The 21,281-nt window shown below is 41.4% G+C and overlaps 1 protein-coding gene across 1 annotated transcript in view; it reads left to right on the forward strand.

Moving 5' to 3' along the window:
• Positions 1-13,027, forward strand: part of LOC122549359 (cyclic nucleotide-gated cation channel beta-3-like) — a 111,040-nt gene extending 98,013 nt beyond the window's left edge. Inside the window, exons 17-18 of the mRNA XM_043689032.1 lie at positions 7,719-7,896; positions 12,974-13,027. Coding sequence (XP_043544967.1) covers positions 7,719-7,896; positions 12,974-13,027 — 232 coding nt within the window. The remainder of the gene's footprint in view (positions 1-7,718; positions 7,897-12,973) is intronic.
• The last annotated feature ends 8,254 nt before the right edge of the window (positions 13,028-21,281 follow it).

The following is a 21,281-nucleotide window of genomic DNA, read 5'->3' on the forward strand; positions in this document are numbered from 1 at the left end:
ACGTCGATTCTCCTGTTCCCTGGATGCTGCCTGACCTGCTGCGCTTTTCCAGCAACACATTTCCAGCTCTGATCTCCAGCATCTGCAGCCCTCACTTTCTCATCACCTACATCCCTTAATCTAAGGACGACAGTAAGAAGAAGTAAGACAGTTAAGAAGATAGTAAAAGAGATCTCTTTACAGTCACTGTTTATTTTTGCACTCCCCTCTTTCATTTAGATATAACATTAAATACATATTTATAAATCAAAAACATTCAGGAAATCATCAATTTCATCTAGATTATGGGTATTTCACAAGCCATGTTTCAGCTAACATAGATATGGAAGTTACATATAGTATTCTGACACATACACACTTCATGGTTAAGCATGACCCAAGGTGGAGATGAGAGAGATTTGCTTCATGACACATGGCCATAATTTTTCAGTCACTATTACACACAAGGATGGTTCCAGAGGACTGGAGAAATGCAAACATTGTTCCAAAAAGGGCTGAAGCATAACTTTGGCAATTATCCCAGACCAATCAGTTTAGTTTAAGTGATGGGGCAAAATCTACACATGATCATTCACCATAGGTTTAATAATCACATGGACAAATGTGGGTGAGTTAAGAAGAGCCATCATGGATTCCTTAAGGGAAGACTCTATTTAACTATTTTGCTGGAGATTTCTAGAAGCATAATCTAGACAGTTGGTAAGAGTAACACAATTAATGTTGTATGGATTTCCAAAGGTGTTTGATACAGTGTTACACTACAGAACTATGAGCAAAATTAGACCTCAAAAAAGTATTGTTTTCCTTGATATATACTATCAATTGGACTTTGGTCTATGAAGCATTATCTAAGTTTGCAGATAATGAAAAGCTTTGAAGCTTTTTAAACTGTGAGGAAGGCAGAGTAAAACTTTATAAGATATTGACAAGTTGGTGGAGTAGGTGAATAGGTGGCAAATAAAGTTCATTGCTGACAAGTGTTAGGTTATACATTTTGGTTAAAAGGCTGCATAAAATAAATGCTACTATTATAAGGGATATGCAGGAGCAGAGGGGCCTGGGAGTATATGTGCAAAGGTCATCAAGGTGACAGGGTAGGTGGCAAGAACAATTAATAAACTATACAGTATCTGGGCTTTATTAGTTTGAATATAGAGTACAAGAGCAAGGAGTTGATCCTGAATTTGTATAAGACACTGGGTTAGATCTTAGCTGTACAGTCTTGAGATCAACACTTCAGATAGGATGTGAACTCTTTGGAGTGAGTTCAGAAGAGGTTTACAAGAACAGTTCCAGGAATGGGAAACTGTAGTTGTGAGTAGATTGGAGGAGTTGGGACTGCTTTTCTCGAATGAAGACTAAGAGGACATTTTATTGAAGTTTTCAAATCATGAGGAGTCTGGACAAAGTAGATACAGAGAAATTGTCCACGCTCATAAAAGGATTGTAAATAAGGGGGCAAGAATTTGAAGTAATTTTCAAAAGAAGCAAATCTAATGTAAGAAATATCTTTTTCTCACAGCAAGTCATTAGAGTCTAGAATACAGTGCCCAGAAGTGTGTTAGTGGTAGGTTCAATCAAGGTATTTCAGAGGATATTGGGCCATTATTTAAATAGAAGTAATGTGCTGAGTTACAGGGAAAAGGCAGGAGAATGGAACTAAATTATGGTGTTCAGCAAGCTGGTGCAGACATATTGAACTAAGTGACCTTTTGCATCATAATAATTCTGTGATTCTGTCCATCTTTGAGGCCAGAACTAACTGACAAAATGATCTTGCCACCATCTCAAAGTTTATCGGCCTTTATCTGGGTGATAGATATAGGATAGATGTCAGTGGTAGTTCTTTACTCAGACAATAGCAGGGGTGTGGAACGAAATGACTGCAACAGTTATAGACTCGCCAACTTTACGGGTATTTAAATGGTCATTGGATGGACATATGGACGAGAATGGAATAGTGTAGGTTAGATGGGCTTCAGATTGGTTTCACAGGACGGCACAACATCAAGGGTTGAAGGGCCTGTACTGAGCTGTAATGTTCTATATTCTATGTTCATTTCTTTGTATCTTTGGTAATTTCTTATTCGTCATTTTCATGCAATCTTTTCAAGCCATATGAATCTGGTTTTGTACAATATATGTCCTATTCTTCCACGCAAGTTTCTTACAGTATTATCAAACTGACATTCCCACTGCTGACTGTACATGGGTTAAAATTCCTTTTGTTCAATGCCAATAAGATAAAGGTCAAGTTTTTCAGTTCCAGCACCTCGATGTTTGATGCATCAATTTGCCCAAACACCTTATTAGGTTAAATTGAGGGGTGTTGAACTTCTGCAATTATTTTTATTCCAAGTTTCACTTTTATATTCTTCCTCGTTTGTTATGTTTTTCACTAATACCTTCATATCACTGCTGCAGGAATTATAATGAACCTTTTCATTATATATTTTGCTCAATAAGGCAACAGGGCATGCTAAATGTAGTTATATGGAATGCAATGCAACAAAGAGGTTGTATAAGGAAAGGGGAACATTTAAGAAACAGGAACTTATTGAGAAAAAAGCAGGTGAAGGCACTTCAGCTGAAAAAAATCCCACTTCAAAGTATTAAAAAGACAACTAGTCCAGGTTAAAAAACGTTAAAGATCAAAAAGCTAAAATACTTACAACAAGAAAGTTCAAATTGGATACTGTCAGAATAAGATAAACCAAGTTCTTTGATCTGTATGACAATTAAAAGTAGGTTTATAATGAGGTATGAAACAAGCCTGGAACTAATATTACATTAAAAAAAGAATGTAAACACAGAGCAGACTAGAAATCATAAAAAGTGTAAAGAAAACTAAGTAGCTAAGAGAAATTGTAAAGGAGTAACCTTCATACCTCCCCCACAAGTATCTTTGCGTTCAGGGCACCTTCCTGATCTCATCCCCCATGTTACAGTGGGTAAGTGAAGCACCAGACAAGCTTAAACCTATTGTAGCCCTTCAGCTGGACTTTAACTGCCACTTCAGGGCTTCATTCTGCCACTGCTGACATTTTTCACTCCTCAGGGGAAAGCAATCTACCCAGTCACTGTGCCTGCATAGAAGGCTGTTAGGCAGAAGGTATGTAACAACCTTTAGGGGGTAGTTATCTCTCCATCTCCTATGTCACTTCCATCTGGCCTCAATCTCGAATCTGATTACCCTCTCCACCACCTTCATGAGAATCGCAAGTCCAAACTCTCAGACCTATCTGAAATCCAGAATCAGGGATCTTCACTTTATTATGTGAACCGGTTGTAGTGCCATTCATAGTCTCTGACACTGACACTACAAAGCTCTCCATAAAAAAAAACATTGTGTCCCTGAGAGGCAGATAATTAAGGTCCCCCTCAGTCCAATATCGCCACAGTTTTCACATCAGGAGGGGTGGTTAACCTATCCTCCAGCAAAATCCACCAAAAGATCTGAAACACATGTTACAAGTCAAAGAACAGTTACAGAAATTGTAAGGTTGAATAGAAAATGGCATTCATATGGAGGATGAATGGTGGAGGTTATCCAAGTGGATTCCCGAGCATCATAAAATATTGGCTGGTTCAATGTGAGGACAGCAGAGAAGATGGACAGTATGACATTCTCTTCTCACTGAAAATGTCAAGAAGAATCTCCCTGTCCCCAACCTGTTGTTACCTTGCCATCCAGCTGTTGACCTTCCCACCAAGTTTAATGCTGGTGAGCAGGGGAAGGGTGATAAGCAAGAGCTGTTTGCGTTGCCTTCTCCTATACCTGAGATCACAGGTAAGACCTGAGCATGGATGCATTACTAAGGAAGCCATGAAAAGAGAACCTGGTATTGGACATTTATATTTAATTTCTGCCTACAAAATAAGCAATGGTTTAATCCAAAGCTTTTAGGAGGCAATTTTCAAAAGCATCTGCCCCTTTTTCTCATTCATTCATTCATGGGTTGTGCACATCACTGGCTAAGCCAGAAATTTTTGTCCCTCCGTAAATGTCCTGCAAAACACTAGGGGTGAGCTGTCTTCCTTTATCGTTGTAGACTATAAGGTACAACAAACCCAGGGTGGCATTCCAAGATTTTAATTCACAACAGTGAAGAAGCAACAGGAGGAATCTTCTCAGAGTCTGAGCAATAGGAGCTATGGTGAGATGTGTGATACATTCAGGTGAGGAGCCTGGCACAGTCCATTGTGCTGTCGAAATCAATTCACTCCACCTTTTACGCTTTTCACAAGTGGCCTCTTAAAGTCTCACTGGGCAGTGACAAATTGCCGATTGACTGCCATTACTGATCGTTAACCACCTTGTTAACAGCCAAATTCACCACTTTAATATTCTGGCTGCCATCTTGCCAAACTTGTCAAAAAAGATTTGACATCAGGAACACTTGACCAGACCACGTACCTGGTAGATGCCTGCTCTATATGACCTCCATGTTTGACACTGAACATTGGCATCTGATATGTGCCAGCCCCTAAGAACTCTTATTGCACATCTCCAATCCACTTAGAGGAAACTTTCACACTTCAATGTTGCACTGGCAACTTCCACTGTAATGCTGCAATATTGGCGCTGTGCACTCAGGGATACACATGCATCTAATCATGGACTGAACAAGGCTGCATCTCCGAGCTCCCTATTCGCTTCCATTGTGCTCACTCATTTCAAGACTATTTCGATGCTCAGTGCATTCCTGCCTTACTGTGTCTTGCCTTTTGAAACTTTGCCGCTTCAGCCAGAGATACCAGGCCTCGCATAGTAACAGGCCCTTTACAATTGAAGCTGAGGTTCATCTCAGCAGTGGTGGTTGTTCTTAATTGACTACTTAAGAGTCTTAAATACGAACAAAGTGCTGCAATTGCTGGAAATTTGAAACAACCACAGAGAAGGCTGGAGAATCTCAGCAGGTCTGGTAGCATGACTCTTTTTTCAAAGAACTCATAATACTTCCAAGTTTTTATCATCTGCAAATTTTGAAATGTGGTCCTGCACACCCAAGTCAAGATCATTAAGAAGAAGTCTTTATTCCCTTAATTAATCTATCAGAATTGCCAAGGCCTGGGAATCCCCTCCTCTATGTGTTAAAACTGGTGATGAGTTTATATTGGTGATTTTGTGACTAGTCTTCTTAAAAGTAGACTGCTTCTCCATTCCCTATCGGCCTGAATTCAAACTTTAAGTTGGCACTTTTGGAGTGAATTAGAACTGAGTTTGTGGAATTTAAAGTTCTTAATATGACTCTATGACCTGCCCATCCAACCCCAAAACATTGTCATCAACAAGGCTTCAAAAATATCTCCAATATTCAAAGCGTGTCTTAGTAATGTTCTTAAGATCTACCACAATGATAGTTATCAACAGCTTCCCACTGATTTAGTACTAGTGGAAAATTAGGAACACTTTTAGATTAGATTCCCTACACTATTTATATCTTACTTCTGTGACTTTACATGGATATTGATGGTAATATTACAGACAGGGTCAAAGTAATAACAAGAAAAATAATTATTGTTTAATTGTAATAATGCAATGTGCAAATATTAAGAAATGCAATAAAAACTTGCAGGTGGCACAGGCCATTTGGCCCAAAAAGTCCACACTGACTCTCCAAAGAGTAACCCACCCAGGTCCATTCCCCTACCTTACATTTATCCCTGACTAATGCATCTAACACTATGGGCAATTTAGCATGACCAAGCCACCTAATCTGCACATCTTTGGACTGTGGGAGGAAACTGGAGCACCCAAAGGAAATCTACACAGACATGGGGAGAACATGCAAATTCCACACAGACAGTCGCCCAAGGTGGGAATCAAACCCAGGCCCTGGCACTGTGAAGCAGCAGGGCTAACCACTGTGCCACCTGCAAGTTTTTATTGCACTTCTTAATATTTGCACATTGCATTATTACAATTAAACAATAATTATTTTTCTTTGTTATTACTTTGACCGTGTCTGTAATGTTACCATCAATATCCATGTAAAGTCACAGAAGTAAGATATAAATAGTGTTTCATGCAGCTGATTATTACAAAATATATTACAATGACTGTACAAGAACTTTATATAAGTTCTTTATTGGTAAATCTTTTATTATGACTGTGTAATAAAGAGCACTTTATAAGCTACTTCAGGAATAAATGTGTTATAATTGGGTGGCATGGTGGCTCAGTTTTTTTAGCACTGCTGCCTCATGGCACCAGGGACCCAGGTTCAACTCCAGCCTTGGGCAACTGTCTAAATGAGAGTTTGCACCTTCTCTCCATGTCTGTGTGGGTTTTCTCCGGGTGTTTCAGATTCCTCCCACAGTCCAAAGATGTGCAGTTTAGGTGGATTGGCCATGCTGAATTGTCTGTAGTGTTCAGGGATGTATAGGTTAGGTGTACCAATCATTGGAAATGTAGTCTAATAGCTTGGGGGAATGGGTCTGGGTGGGATAGCCTTTGGAGGGTTGGCATGGACTTGGGCCAAATGGCCTGTTTCCACACTGTAGGGAATGTATTCTATGATAAAAATACATTAAAAGAAGAGTTAACATATTTTATAAGGATTATAAGTAGCCCTGTTTTATTACAAATGAACTTCCACGCAACATACTAATCCTTCCATCATTCAGAGAGTTTCCATAGTAACAAACTGACCTGCTCGCCTCATTTGAGATATTGAATGTTATCGTAAGCAAACCAGAAGCTTGGAGATTATCGCTGACAGTTTCCTCCAGATATGTAGCCAGCCTCGACTTGACCTCAGGTCAATTGCTTTATTCTCCACAAGAACTATCTCGCACATGTTTTGCAGCTCTGTACTCATCTGGACCTGATTTTGAAGCTCAGAATCAGAATCCTGCAAATTTGAAATTGCTGTAATTATTCAGTAATAATTTGCATCTTTTGATGATGCTTACTTGATCTGTATGTCATTTTTGTATATTTTAGTGAATTTTAAAAGGAATCGCCGGTCACAGTGCAAATGGAGCTGATAACAGTTTTATACCACAAATATGTATGCATTTTAGTGGCAATGCAACAGAAGCTAAACAATACATGTCAAATTTAGATGTTTTTAGTTACAATAACATAATTAAGACCCAATTTCTCCTTTTATCAATTATTCATTCACACATTGTGTAGATGAGTTGATGTGATTAAAAGTATTGTCATTTTGTAAATGGATTGTATGTTTGATAATATTATAAAATGAAGAGTCAGTTGGCATAGTATTAAGTAGTTCAACAACTGACTAACTCAACAAAAAAGTCAAATATATGACTTCAAGAAGCTTCAATAGAAGACAATGCTGAACATGAACAAAGGTATTTGTCACTGGTGCAGAGTGACAATGGGTAAATGTCTTTTAAAGAATAAGACTTTTCAGTGCATTAAATTCTGATTCTTGCTGGATTGTGAACTTCATGTGATTGGTGAGTAAATGGGGAGAATTACAGCTTGTATAATTCATTGCACAACAGATTGATAGTGGAATGTAAATAACCTTCAAATTCCAGATAGACCACAGTGACTAATTCACAGCAGCTTTTAAAATTACCTACTTCAATATTCAATGAACACATTATCATAAAATCTTTGAATTTAGCAGAATCTCATGGATGTGAAGATAACCTATCACCATAAATATGAATAATTACCTTTATAGTTTTGAAATGTTACATGTTTTTTAAACATTATAAATCATTTTGTTTTTCAGAAAATTATTCCCAGTCGATAAAGACAAGAAGGATAAAAGCAAATGTAATCCTGCTAATACGTCAATATTCCTAATAAGGCCGAAGCAAGACACTCCAAAATTGTTTAATATACTGTTGCTTGCAGTAAAATCCAAAGGATTGACTCTACTCAAGAGATTCTTGAAAATGGAAACAAAGGTTATATGATTCCTGTGTGGCTGATGTTTATTTGGTTATTATTATGTCAATCGTAGTATGTACATAGAACAAGTTGAAGTATAATAATAGCAGATCATTAAGATGTGCTTGACATTATTATACAAAGAAAATATGTTAGATAACTTATTTTTGATTATCCAATCAAAAGTGAATTGAAGTCCTGACTGTGAATGTTTAAATAAATTTTCATTTGCAAATACACATTTGTATTAATGGTTCTTTAATATGAGCCAAATGCGATATGTTTAAATATTTAACTTCAATCTATTGTATTTTTTTTTTACTCTTAAGATTTAATTTGTAGTATTGATATGTCGGTACAAACATAGCGTATATACCTTTTAGTACAATGAACAGGTTGGCAACATATGCTATACTCCCTGTAGAGGCCAATAATTTTTAAATAGATATTGGAATTTCCAGTTTCCATATCAATCACACTATAAAGTTTTAAGTTTAAAAATCTTTACTGTGCCAAGCACAGTAACAGCAACATTATTTAAATGTTATTTAACTAACTTAAATGACAGATAAGGAATTCCCCATTTGCTTTTGAACATAGCAGAAAATCCCCTGCCCCAGTTATACATTACACTATTCCCTGAGTAGACATTTTCCTCTTTAGGAACCAGCCCAAAGCTACTCTCAGCTCCTGATGGCTTGCTTCTTTTTCCCTTCCTTTGACAGAATTAATTTTCAATCCTAGAACGGACTTCCACTGTGAGCATTGCACCAGAGATTTCACCATCTAGTCTCAGCTAAATGAACCTTCCAGCCTTATTTAAATCCTCAAAAATACAATGCCTTCAAATTGAAAATGAGTTCAAAACTACAGTTTATGAGGCCGCCCACTCACGTAGCATTTTCTCTACTCTCAACAAGACTGGTTGTCGTGTTTTCCTGCTCTCTTTCTCAGATTCTTGCAAACCAACTTATGTCTGTGAGTTTTAGCAATATCTTGGAAAACTCATTATCTGATACCACAGATTATAATGATAGTTAATAATTTAATACTTTTTACTCTATCCTTCACAAAACGCATCTCTAAAGTAAATCATATGGGATTTGTATCCATGTCAAATGTCTTCTAACTCTATTTTACTTATGCTTTAAACTGTGTTTGATTCCAAACTATTTATAAAGCCTGGCATTCCCAGCATCTTATACTCTTGGAGACCAGTAGTCAAAGGTGTGCTGCTGGAAAAGCACAGCCGGTCAGGCAACATCCCACGAGCAGGAGAGTCGACGTTTTGAGCATAAGCTCTTCATCAGGAATGTGGCCCGGGGTGGGGGCAGGGCGGTTGGGGGGATGGTGCCAAGGGGGAGGGGGGTGGGGCTAGGGGGGACGTAGCTTGGAAGGCGATAAGTGGATGAAGGTGGGGCACAATGGTGATAGGTTGGTGTGGAGGGTGGAGTGAATAGTTGGGAAGGACAATGGCCAGGTGGAACAGTTCAAGAGGATGTGCCGAGTTGGAGGCTTGGATCTGGGATAAGGTGGGGGAAGGGGAGATGAAACTGATGGAATTGACATTGACTCCATGCAGTTGGAGGGTCTCAACGCAGAAGGTAAGGTCGTCAGGTGGTTAGGGGCGGTGGAGGAGGCCCAGGACTTATATGTCCTTGGTGGAGTGGGAGGGAGAGCTGTAGTGGTCGGCCACAGGGTGGTAGAGTTGTTTAGTGTGTGTGTGTCAAAGATGTTCTCTGAAATGTTCCAGAAGTTGGCGTCCTGTCTCCCCAATGTAGAGGAGATCACATCAAGAGCAACGGACACAGTAGATGAGGTGTTTGGATATGCAGGAAAATCTCTGTCAGATGTGGAAGGATCCTTTGGGGCCTTAGATGGAGGTGAGGGGGCAAGTATTGGTGCAGGTTTTACACTACATGCAGTGGCAAGGAAAGGTGTCGGGAAATGGATGGTGTGTTTGTTGGGGGGGTGTAGACCTAAAGAGGGAGTTGCATAGGAGAGGAAAATATATCACTGGCAGTGGGGTCTGACTGTAGGAGGAGGGTGATAATGCTCTATCCGGAGATTGGTGGGGTAGAAGGTGAGGAGCGGGGTGTTCTATCTTTGTTGGGGTTGGTTCAAGGGCAGAGGTTCGGGAAGTGGAGGAGATGTGCTGGAAGGCATTGTTGACCACGTGGGAGGCAAAATTGTGGTCCTTGAAATAGGGCGCCATCTGGGATATCCTGGAGTGGAATTGTTCCTCCTGGGAGCAGATATGTCGGAGCTGGAGGAATTGGGAGTAAGGGATAGCATTTTTACCGGGGGGTGGGGAGAGGAGCAGTGAGAGGAGGTGTAACCCAGTGGTAGAACCGGTCAGTGCAGGGTTCCTGGACTACAAGGTTAGAGGCTATGGAAGGGAGATCCCCTGAGGTGTTGAGGCTGTGAATGGTCTGGGAGATGATAATTTGGTGATGGGAAGTGAGGGGGCAGTAGGAGGAGGTGTCTGTTTATTGGTGCCTGGCTTCAGTTGTGTACAGGTCAGTGCAGCAATCTACCACTGCCCCCGCACCCCACCCAACCTTGAACGCTGTTTGATGTGAGGTTGGGGTTGAAGCAGAGGGAGTGGAAGGCTATGCGTTGCGTGGGTGAGACACTGGAGGGGGTGAGTGAGATGGACAGGTTGAGGCAGTTGGGGATGAAGAGATTGAAGGCAGGTAACAGACCAGCACGGGATGTCATGTGGATGGGGTATTTTCAAGGTAGGCAAAGGGGTCCTCGGAAGGTGGGTGGGAGTCCTGATGGAAAAAGTAAGCACAGAGACAAAGGCTGTGGAAGACAAATTCGATGCCGCAATGCGTGTTGAATTTGTTGATCTGGGAGTGTAGTGAAATGAAGGTGAGGCCTTTGCTGAGGACTGATCGTTCATTGTCAGTGAGGGAAAGATCTGGCGGGGTGGTAAAAACACAGCAGGGTTGGGGGCTAGGACCTGGTGTGGGGCTGGAATTGGGAGTAGGGTCAGAAACTCTCTCAAGTGGATGTAGTCATGATATCGTGCATGATGTCAGCAAGGAAGTGACACACACCGTGGGGATCAGGAGTGCGGAAGCAATGCATTCGGTGGCATTCACGGGCGCAAAAGTGTCTTTCTTTGTGGCATTTGCGATGCCTTTGGTGGCGGCTATGTGTTCATCTGCAGTGTTCCAGTGAGTGAGGTCGATAGGGGTGGAAGTGGCTGAGACGGTGGCAACTATGGGGGCAGAAGTGATGTGATGGCTAGATTTCGTGGTGGTTTCGGTGGTGCTAATGGCAATCGTGGAGGCAGAGGTCCTGGCGGTGATCAGAGAGGCAGTATAGTCAGTGGTGGCCACAGTCATGTGGCGCGGCGAAGGTGGAACTGATGTCATCATTTGCCACTGTGGTGACTGTAGTGACCATGCTACTAATGGGGTCCAAGCAGTTCCTTCACTTCCCACATGGTCAACAATGCCCTCCAGCGCATCTCCTCCACTTCCTGCACCTCCGCCCTTGAACTCCACCCCTCCAACCCCAACAAGGATAGAATACCCAGTCCTTATCTTCCACCCTACACATTATCCTTCTCCACTCCTGCCACCTGCAGTAATAGATCAGGCAGCATCCAAGGAACAGGAGAATCGATGTTTCGGGCATAAGCCCTTCTTCAGGAATGCCCGAAACGTCGATTTTCCTGTTCCTTGGATACTGCCTGACCTGCTGCGCTTTTCCAGCAACACATTTTCAGCTCTGATCTCCAGCATCTGCAGTCCTCACTTTCTCCACTTACAGTAATACCCTAGCACATTGATATATTTCCCTCTCCACCTTTATCTGCATTCCATAGAGACCATTCCCTCCGCAACTCCCGCTTTAGTTCCACGCCTGCCATCAAACCACTCTCCACTCCCAGCACCTTCCCTTGCCACCACTAGAGGTGTAAAATCTGTGTCCACACCTGCCACCTCACCTCCATCCAAGGTCCCAAAGCATCCTTCCTCATCCAAGAGAGATTTTCCTGCACATCCAAACACCTCATCTACTGTGTCTGTTGTTCTTGATGTGATCTCTTCTACACTGGGGACACATGAAGCCAACTTGCGGAACATTTAAGAGAACATCTCTGGAACACACGCACTGAACAACCCCACCGTCCTGTGACCAACCGCTTTAACTCCCCCTCCCACTCCGTCACGGACATGCAAGTCCTGGACCTCCTCCACCGCCAAACCTGAACCACCCAATGCCTGGAGGAAAAACACTTCATCTTCCACTTTGGGACCCTCCAACTGCATGGAAACAATGTCGATTTCACCAGTTTCCTCATCTCCCCTTCCCCACCTTATCCCAGATCCAACTCTCCAACTCGGCACCATCCTCTTGAACTGTCCTACCTGTCTATCTTCCTTCCCACTTATCCACTCCACCCTGCACTCCAACCTATCACCATTATCCTCCGCCTTCATCTACCAAAGCCACACCCCCTCCCATTTATCTCTCAGCCCCCTTGGGTGCCGCCCTCCCCTACCCCCTTCCTGATGAAGAGCTTATGCTCGAAACATTGTTTCTCCTCCTCCTCGGATGCTGCCTGAGCTGTTGTACTTTTCCAGCACCACATTCTTTACTCAGATCTCCATCATCTGCAGTCCTCACTTTCTTCACTTGAAGATGTAGTCTACCCACAGTCAGTACAGCTACTCTTCTGACTATCTGTAGCTGTTAACATCTAAGACCTTCTCAACAGTGAGTCCACCTGTGCAGCCTTAAATTAGGGTGTCCGTATCCTGTCACAACGTATTACTTGCCTCAGAGACTTCAGCTTTCCTTGAGTCCCAATTAGCAGAATATGAATTTATTCACAGGTTTAAAGCTGTTTCTCTCCCTGATAGTCTCTCTACCCCATTGCAGCTTCTTTTTCCCACTTTACAGCCCTATCAACCAGCCGTGCCAGCCTCACTCCTCTCCATGCTTGCTACTGAACGACTCACCCATGACTTTGCTCACTACCTTTCATTATTAAAACACTACTAGACTATTAAAAGTAACTGCAATGGATTCAAGTTTGTAAAAAGCAACATTTTTATATTTTGCTTTCAACAGAACTGTGAAGCACTTCCCCAGCTCCTTCAGCCAAAACCAAAAGAGCAAAACTAGAAGGGTACCATTTAAATATAGCAGCTCACATTCTCGAGCCAAGCTGTGAACATGGAGAGCTCACTTCAGCAGGTTCCAATGCAAGCAGCCGCTACATTAAGAGTCCAGTATGTCAAGATAAATGACTCATAAATCCCTTGTCATCCAGTGACTTATTTCCCCAAAATAAATGGAAGGGAACTTATTATTGATGTCAAATCAAATAAGTTAAATAAATGATTTTTGACCTTTGTGAAATCCACAAGACTTGGGCATCCTATTACTTCTGTTTATTTAGGTTTTTTATCTACTAAATCTGAGTAAGTCATTTTTATTATTAATATAGATGTAAGGATGATACCATAATTCTCTATTCCCAGAAGCTGGGCTAGCAGGGATTCTGAGTCAGAGGCTGGGTTACAATCTGTAGTCCCAACTGTTTAATTACCACCAACATAAGTGCAACAATGGACCACAAATCACTTCTATATATTCTTTCTAAAATTCAAGCCGTAGTCATAATATCAATACAGTGACTCAGCTGTTTTTATTCCTTAATAATACACATATTGAAATTGTGTAATAGAGATACTGTCTCACACATCTGGCTATCTGAAAATTAGCAACATCCATAAACCAGCCATTTTCACAAGCTGCTATGCATTTTTTTTCATCATTTATTCTCACTTGTCCCTCAATTTGAGAATGACATCAACTCTATCATGAGTTTCTGCTGTGGGACTTCACATGAATGTACAGGCTTATACTTAACCCATGAATCTTAGGGTACATGGGTTAGGATGTCCAGACTATAGTGGGAGACAGAACGGTGGACTTGATCCCTTTGTTTTTATTCTGAGCCATTGTTCTCACTCATCATTCAGGCTCTTAGACTTAAAGTATGACATTGCTTGTTGGACAAAGTTTTTACAGTTTTGACTAATTTGTAGCAAGCTTCTCCAGTCTTTAATGTCAATATCTCTGCATTTCAAGGAGAGATTCTGAATGACTTTGTAGCATTTTTTCATTCACCAATAGAATTGAGGCCATTGAGTATTGACAGAATAGGAACTGTTTGGGGAGATGCTTTTTAACCATGTATCCAGTCCATTGCAATTGGCTGAATTCAGGTTTTGCCTGAATGCTCATAGAGCTGGCTTCAACAAAGACACTTGTGTTCATTTGACGGCGTTATCCATTTCAATCCTCTCGCTGGTGGATAGCCTGGGCTGGTCCTTTCCAAACCCAATGCCTGCATGTGGCTGAAGGAGAGAAAGAGCATAAAAGACAACTAGGCTGCAGGAGAAAGAGGTAAGAGACAGAGCAGAAGAGGGAAAATGAGAAAATAAGTGTGAGAGAAAAGAGGAGAGGGTCAAGACATAAAGCAGAACTTGCTTCTGCCTTCAGCAGCATGGGAAATAGTGAAACAGCTTTGAAAATATGGCACGAAGGTGAAATAACAGATTCCCAATGCTGAGAAAGAAATTTCCAATTTTCACCTTCCATTTCAAATGGTGAGTTTTGAATCTCATTAGTGAGCAGTGACTACCTCAGGTCCATGCATTTATATCTCAATCAGAGCTAAACTCAACTCATCTTTTGTGCAGCTCCCAATTTTCCCCTCCCTCCCTGAGATACCAGACATGCCAATTTCTAACATGAACATCCGAATGGCAGCAGATCACCACTTGCTTCTATAGGGTTTCCTCCAACTCGGTCTTCATCATGACATCCTTGCATGCTCCAGGGATGCCATCCTCTTCTACACTTCATGAATGTGGGTGGGCATTGCCAAACCAGCAGCTTCACCATGGTTGGCTTTTAGATCAACTCACACACCACTTCATAAGTGTATCAGGCCTTTGCAACTCTGATGCACTTATATCTTGCATGCTTATGCCAGGCTACTTTGTGTGCAGAGACACCATGCATCTCATGCCTCTACACAAGATTTATCTTACAGCTCCCAGCTTGCTGTCTCAGTGTTCACTCATGTTGTACTGATTAGGTGACATGACAGTTTGCATTGCTCTTTAGCATAGAGGGAAAGGCAGGCAGCCTGCCACTGTTAAGAGAACTGAACAGTCATGGAGGCAGACATGCAGTGCCACGTTAAGTCACTGTCACATGTACAGCATGTGCCAACAGCTTACACAGAAGACTTGTTGCATGTGCTTCAATCAAATGGTCATGTCTGAAAGTCAAAGAGGCCCAATTCTTATTGGAGCGAAGGGGACTATGGTCAGACCAGGGGATGCTGCTACACTCAACAGGCTTGACCAGTCTCAGTCTGGAGTTGATCACAGTCAGATGCCTGATCCTGTCAGAGTCTGTGAATCATTGTCCTTACTGTCTAGGGTTGGCCCACAGTTAGTCTTGAAGGTCAAATGTAACTAGTCCAGGGATTACAGTTAAATCAGTCAGGGGTGCTGAGTCAGCCTCCCCATCCCCCCTCTTCCCCCAAACCAATCACTAATATGTGGAGACATCAGTCCAGTGGATGTGCCATTCTCAGTCAGGGCTGTCCTGCTAAATTAATCTAAGGCTGTGTCAGAATCAGTTCTGGAGATTTGGGCATCAGGAATAATGAAGGCTAATCAGGGTGCAGTTCATGGAGTCCTGAGAAAAATGCAAAGCTCAAGTCTGGAGATAGGACTCTGTCACTGAGGACTAATGTTGATGAAAAGGGGTAATTCCATATAGGGGGTTGGGGCTCCATTCAGCATGGAAGAGGACGGTAAACTGACAGAGATGGCATCTCAAAATTCAGAATAACTCTGGCCTCAGTATGAGAAGAGCATATGGCTAACAAGGCATGGAAACTCACAAAGGCCTGGGCTGAGGAGTAAATTGGAACATTACTAATTACATAGAGGGAATGAATGGTAATAGCAGGAAACTGACGGGTAATAGGATAGAGGGCAAACTAGCATTTTAAAAAAGTAACACTTGGAAATGAATAAATTAGCCATACGGGAGCACTGTTCTGAGGTATACAAAACAAGTTTATGAATGTTACGTTCATGCCTCAAATCCTGCCTACCCCTAAGGTAGTGGACAGAATGTTGGAATCGAGAGCATAGTGTGGGAAAATGTGAGGGTAATCACTTTGACTGGAAGAACAGAAGAGTTGCATATTATTCGAATGGGGAAAGATTGCAGAAAGCTGCAACACAGAGGGATGTGAAGATCCTTGTGCACAAATCCTAAATAGCTAGCATTCAAGTTCAATGTGTAGTAAGGAAGACAATAGACATTTGATTTTAAAGGAAATGAAATATAAAAGTGGGAGATTTTGTGAAAACTATGCAAGGCATTAGTCAGGCCAGACCTGGAAGAATGTAAACAGTTGTTGTCCCCTTATTGAAAGAAGAATATATGGGCATTGAAGGATGTCCAGAAATTCTAGGTTGATTTGTGCATGAATGAACTTTCTTTTAAGGAGAGTTTGAGTATGTTGGGCTTGTATTTGGGAGTTTAGAAGATTGAGAAGAGACCTTATTGAAGCATACAAGATTCTTAGGCAGCTTGATGGGGTAAATAATAGCATCCTTACAACGGGGAAACAGGCCATTCAGCCTATCAAGTCCACACCAACCCTCTGACAACCATCCTACTAGACTTACCACCTTACCTTTAACCCTGCATTTCCTCTGGCTAATCCACCAAGCCTGCACATCCCTGGACACTATGAGCAATTTAGCATGACCGATCTAACTAATCTGCACATCTTTGTACTGCGGGAGGAAGTCAGAGCAGACAGAGGAAACCCACGCAGACACGAGGTGAATGTGCAAACTCTACACAGACAGCAGCCCAAGGCTGGAAATAAACCCGGGTTCCTGGCACTGTGAGGCAGCAGTGCTAACCACTTAAGATACAATGCACCCTAAATGCTAAAGGTTGTTTCCACTTGTAGGATCAGAGGGCACAGTTTCAGAGTAAGCAGATTCCTATTTAAAACACAGATGTGAGAAATATTTTTCTCTCTGAGGGTAAATGAATTTGTGAAATTCATTACCACAGAGGGCTATTGAGGCTCAGTAATTAACATATTCAAGGCTGGGTTAGACAAATTTTTCAGCAGTAAGGAAATCAAAGGTTATGACGAAAAGGCAGGATTGTGGAGTTGAGGGTTATAATATCATTGAGTTAACCTTCAACCAAAGAAAGGATTAAAGAAAGGAATAAAGGATTGAGAATTGTTGATGTTAATATTTGCAATTATATTGAAAGCATTTTACTGTTTATAGCTTTCTTGATTTCAATGTCAGCCATTAATCTTATCTCATTGATTGGTCGGGCAGACCTGATAAGCCGAATGGCATCCTTCTGCTCCTATGTCTTATAGGCTTATTGTCACCTTTTCAGAAATAAGTTTTCAATGATTCATGACCCTCTAAAAGAAAAAAATAATTGCCTAAATCTCTGTTGAAAATGGGGGACCCCAATATTTAATCACTGACCCCTAGAGCCAGTTTCTCCCAAAGAGGAACTGTGCTTTCCACATTTACCCTGTCAAGACCACTCAGGATCAAATAGGCTTGTTGTTAACTAGCAAGCATATCTCATGGTATCGGTGTACTGCTATAAACCAGATACAAGGGCCGAATAAGAGACCAGAAATTTTCCAGATATCCCCAGGTTAGACATTTACTGGTTCCCTTACTGGTTCTGAGTAAACATCCTGGACCTCCCTGCCCACCACCCTTTAGCACATTGTCTATAGCAGCACAAAACTATTTTGTTTCCAAGGGTGACAGACGATAAGCAAAAAATCCAAATGTCCCTGTGATGCTCACATCCCAGCAATGATTTATTTTTAAAAACAGAAAAGAATGACATGATCAAGATAATAACCATTGAGTTAACCTTCAACACAAAGAATGGAATAAAGAAAGAAATAAAGGATTGAGGATTGCTGCTGTGAATATTTGCAATTATACTGAAAGCATTTTACTGTTTACAGCTCTCTTGATTTCAATGTCACTATTTTATCGGATGGGTTATAAATACTCACATAAATCCTACCTTTCATCTTCTCACTGCTTCAATTTGTAGCACAGCCGCTATGATCATCTTTCTTCTGAGACAGCAGTAATAGCTTGGTGTCCTCTGACTATTCCATCAGGACGTTCTCCTACAAACTCTCTACTTTTCAGTGCCTGCATGGCTTATCCTCATCACAGAGACTTTCAGTGATATTATAGAGAGAAAACATTTTGTCCTTAGCTTTCTTCTCATCATGCTCAGTAAATCTGCCAGTGTTTACAGTAACAACTAACTGAGGAAAAAAAATCGATATCAAATATGACCAGATTGGTAATTTACAGAAATTATTCATTCTTATTAAATATTTGAATGAAGATCTTTAGTAATTAGTGAATTGCATTAACAGAGAATTTTTTAGTTGGATGGAATGAGAATAAGGGAATATGGTTTGAAAATCAAAAGCATTGCAAATTTTTAATTTTTATGACCTTGGGAAAACTGGACATATGACAATTTTGTGAAACCAAAGGAACAGAAGTGTATTTTCAATTTTGGGAGATATTTGTTTCTAGATGAACCCACATATGATTGAAACCAGAAGCTCAACTGGTCTAGCCATAGATGTATTGTAACTACAAGAGAAGGTCAGAGGCGAGGAATTCTACAGCAAGTAACTCACCTCCTGTTATCCTAATGCCCCATCTACAAGACACAACTGAAGACATCCTCCCCACTTGCTTGGATGGTTGCAGCTTGAAGAACACTGAAGAAGCTATCCGAAAGACACGACGGGGAGTATTTCGTTCAAACAATCAAATTCCGGATAATCGAATGCCGGGTAACATTGTTTAGCCTAGTATTAAGACCTTGCAATCTTGCCAGATAATCGTGGTTCCTCAGGAATATATCACTTGGAATGTATCACCAACCCTTAACTGCAGCTGAATCAAAGTCCTGGAATTCCCTTCCACCGAACAACATTGTGGTTATCCCGCCAGCCCAGGGATTGCTCTCATTCAAGAAGGAAGCTGAGCAGCTCATTCTCCATAGCAATTAGTGAATGATCACCTTGTCAGTGATGCCCTCATCCCATGGACACACAGAAAAAGATCAGATTATTAGGCTTGGAAATATACTCCCGCTCCTTTGCTTTTACAAAATTATCGGAGCTGAAAATGTGTTGCTGGAAAAGCGCAGCAGGTCAGGCAGCATCTAGGGGAACAGGAGAATCGACGTTTCGGGCATAAGCCCTTCTTCAGGAATCTTATGCCCGAAACATCTTATGCCCGAAACGTCGATTCTCCTGTTCCCTGGATGCTGCCTGACCTGCTGCGCTTTTCCAGCAACACATTTTCAGCTCTGATCTCCAGCATCTGCAGACCTCACTTTCTCCTTTACAAAATTATCATATGCCCAGTTTTGCCAAGGTAATAAAAATAAAAAATTGCAATGCTTTTGATTTTCAAACCGTAACTTCCATCATTGACCTATTTTATCTATAAAGCTTTTTTTTCTCTCCAATTCAACTGGGGAAAGGTTCTGAGCTATTAGTTTTGGCAGTTATGTTTAATTGTCTTCAGAATTTGGAATAACAGACTTTTCCCTTATTGGGTTTGCCAGTAAAAAGTCAGCAGAGTGGTTTCGTGCACATCCACCTGAATCATTGCCAGTCTGGAAAATATGTTGTCATTTGTCTAGCGTTGGAAAGTTCCCTGTTGCAGTTACATAGCTGATTGACAGTAAGATATTGGCAGGGCAATAAGTGAGATAGGCCTATTGAAACCACCTCAGCAGTCCTTACTGCTGACAGTAGAAGGACAAGCAGATGAAGACCTGAATCAACTTAAAAGTCAGGCAGTCTTTGATTTATAAGAATATGTTTCCTTAGTGAATGAAAGTGATGTGAAAGTGCCTAACTGTTGTTCCATATTACATTTTTATTCCTTTTCCAGTTATTTACAGCATTTCTAATGTTGTACATTCTTTATAATACTGGACAAATCTTGAATGTGGATGTTATTAGTAAGGGGTTTTGAAAGGGTAAATGTTGAGAAGATATTTCCATTCACAAAGGAATCTAGAACAAGGGTGTCCATTTTAAAAATGTGAGGTTCCTACTTAAGTTAGAGATGAAGATGAATTTCTTCTCTCAGAGGATTTACTAGTCTTTAGAATTCTGTTTGATGGAGAGTAATGGAGAGTGGATCAGCGAATGTATTGAAGATTGAGTTAGACATATTTCTAATCAACAAGGAAGTCAAAGGCTATGCAGATAAATAGGAAAGTGGACTATAGGCTACAGTCAGATCAGTTTTAATCATATTGAATGGTGGTGCATTCTTGACTGAATGGCTAACTATTACTTCCATATCTTCTGGTATTATCTTCTCTTATTCTTTGGGCCTGGGGGCTGTAGTTTGTGGGAAGGTGGAAGATAATTGTGAAGAAGGGACAAGTGTATATACACAGGGGGGGGATATGGTAAAGCCAGGATAGGAATAACTCATGTGGCAGAGGGGATTCGTACACGTTCAAGAGCATCCTGACTTCAAGAGGAGTCACCAGCTAGCCTTCAAGTGTCAGCAGCCTGGGGTGTTTCTTCCTTAGCCACAGTGCTCACTGGATTGTATTCCCCCCGAGGGATCAGTCTCTGGGCTGGAGTGGGGTTCAGGAGACATCTTTGTTGATACTTTCGCTCAAGCCTCACTATTCACACCTTCAGAAAACAAGGAGTAGATCTTCTCCGCTAACCTTCCAGGAAAAGGATTCCTTTCGTTTGCACTTCTTCCTCAACTAAGAGCTCCAGGTGTCTGCCGATGAATTGAAGAGCCACATTCCTCTACTCCAACACCTTCTTGAAACTAACTTGACAGAGCAAGGCAGCTTCAGAATGCTAGTGTGGCTGGGTGCACAGAGACCTGAAAGGATATGGAAGATATAGACTGTAGGGATGGTGACATCTTGCAAAAGGCGGAAGTGCTGGATGTCTTGAAACAGTTAAAGGTGGATAAATCCCCAGGACATAGAACATAGAACATAGAAGAATACAGCGCAGTACAGGCCCTTCGGCCCTCGATGTTGTGCCGATCCAAGCCCACCTAACCTACACTAGCCCACTATCCTCCATATGCCTATCCAATGCCCGCTTAAATGCCCATAATGAGGGAGAGTCCACCACTGCTACTGGCAGGGCATTCCATGAACTCACGACTCGCTGAGTAAAGAACCTACCCCTAACATCTGTCCTAAACCTACCACCCCTTAATTTAAAGCTATACCCCCT

The sequence above is a fragment of the Chiloscyllium plagiosum genome, chromosome 4 (genome assembly GCF_004010195.1).
Source record: "Chiloscyllium plagiosum isolate BGI_BamShark_2017 chromosome 4, ASM401019v2, whole genome shotgun sequence".
Lineage (NCBI taxonomy): Eukaryota > Metazoa > Chordata > Chondrichthyes > Orectolobiformes > Hemiscylliidae > Chiloscyllium > Chiloscyllium plagiosum.